This window comes from Tupaia chinensis, unplaced genomic scaffold (assembly GCF_000334495.1).
Source record: "Tupaia chinensis unplaced genomic scaffold, TupChi_1.0 Scaffold000539_1, whole genome shotgun sequence".
NCBI classification, from domain to species: Eukaryota; Metazoa; Chordata; class Mammalia; order Scandentia; family Tupaiidae; genus Tupaia; species Tupaia belangeri.
The window spans coordinates 5,197,821-5,198,658 of record NW_006160052.1 but is presented as its reverse complement, the minus strand read 5'-3'; the positions used below and the strand labels follow the sequence as shown (position 1 = coordinate 5,198,658).

Below are 838 nucleotides of genomic sequence, written 5' to 3'. Positions count from 1 at the left end.
CTCAAAACGGTCTACACCACCCTACCGTGGACTCATGGGACCTGCATGAGACCTGCATGAGACCTGGACTTCTGAGAGTTACACTTGTTAAGATACCATGCAATTAAGGACTATAGGAAATAGGTATTTAAGGAGTCTCACATTTGACGAGCCTTTTTTTTCTGAAAATGCTGAAAGAATCAGAATCAGGATCTGGAATCCATAGGAGATGGAGAATAGGCAGAAGTAGACCAGATTAGAATCATCGCCCTGTAGGGGAGTGGAAAACACGGAGGAAACAGACTTGTATTCAAATTAGCTGGATACAGCGACGCCCGTGGTCCAAGTCTGTTACCAAATCCCCCCGGACAGCTCTCTCCCAGCTCCTCACGTGACGCCATTGCTGTGACCCCAAGGCGCCCGCGGCCCCCGCTCCTGTTACCCTCTCCCTTCGCCTCACCTGTAAGAGTGTCCGGAGCAGAGTCTGGAACTGGAAAGTGCCACAGAATATGGAGAGAATCCAGAATAGGGAGAGGAACCAAGAGTTCTTCTGGACACACCACTGCCTGCTGTGCTGGATCAGCAAGACCAGGAGCTGGAGGGACAGTGGCGTGCGATTTGGAAGAATATCTCCACTAAGCAGGGGCAGGAGGTGGGAGGGCTGTCAGAGCACGGGCGCTGCAAGGACGCGGAGGAAGGAGACCCGCGTGCCCGATGTGGCTGGGGGGGCAGCACGCACGCCGGCTTGCACAGCTCCTCCCCGTACTACCCACTAGTCAGCTTTCTCCTGCAGTGCTTCATCTCGGTCCATCACACTGGGGGGCGCGGGGAGAGGGGGCTAGCCAAGACAGCAAAGGAC

At 54.9% G+C, this 838-nt stretch overlaps 1 protein-coding gene across 1 annotated transcript in view; it reads right to left on the bottom strand.

Annotated features, from left to right (window-relative positions):
* ABCC2 (ATP binding cassette subfamily C member 2) overlaps positions 1-838 on the bottom strand; it is a 74,259-nt gene that overhangs the window by 56,774 nt on the left and 16,647 nt on the right. Inside the window, exons 4-5 of the mRNA XM_006157371.3 lie at positions 440-574; positions 142-249 (exon numbers count right to left, since the gene is read on the bottom strand). Coding sequence (XP_006157433.1) covers positions 142-249; positions 440-574 — 243 coding nt within the window. The remainder of the gene's footprint in view (positions 1-141; positions 250-439; positions 575-838) is intronic.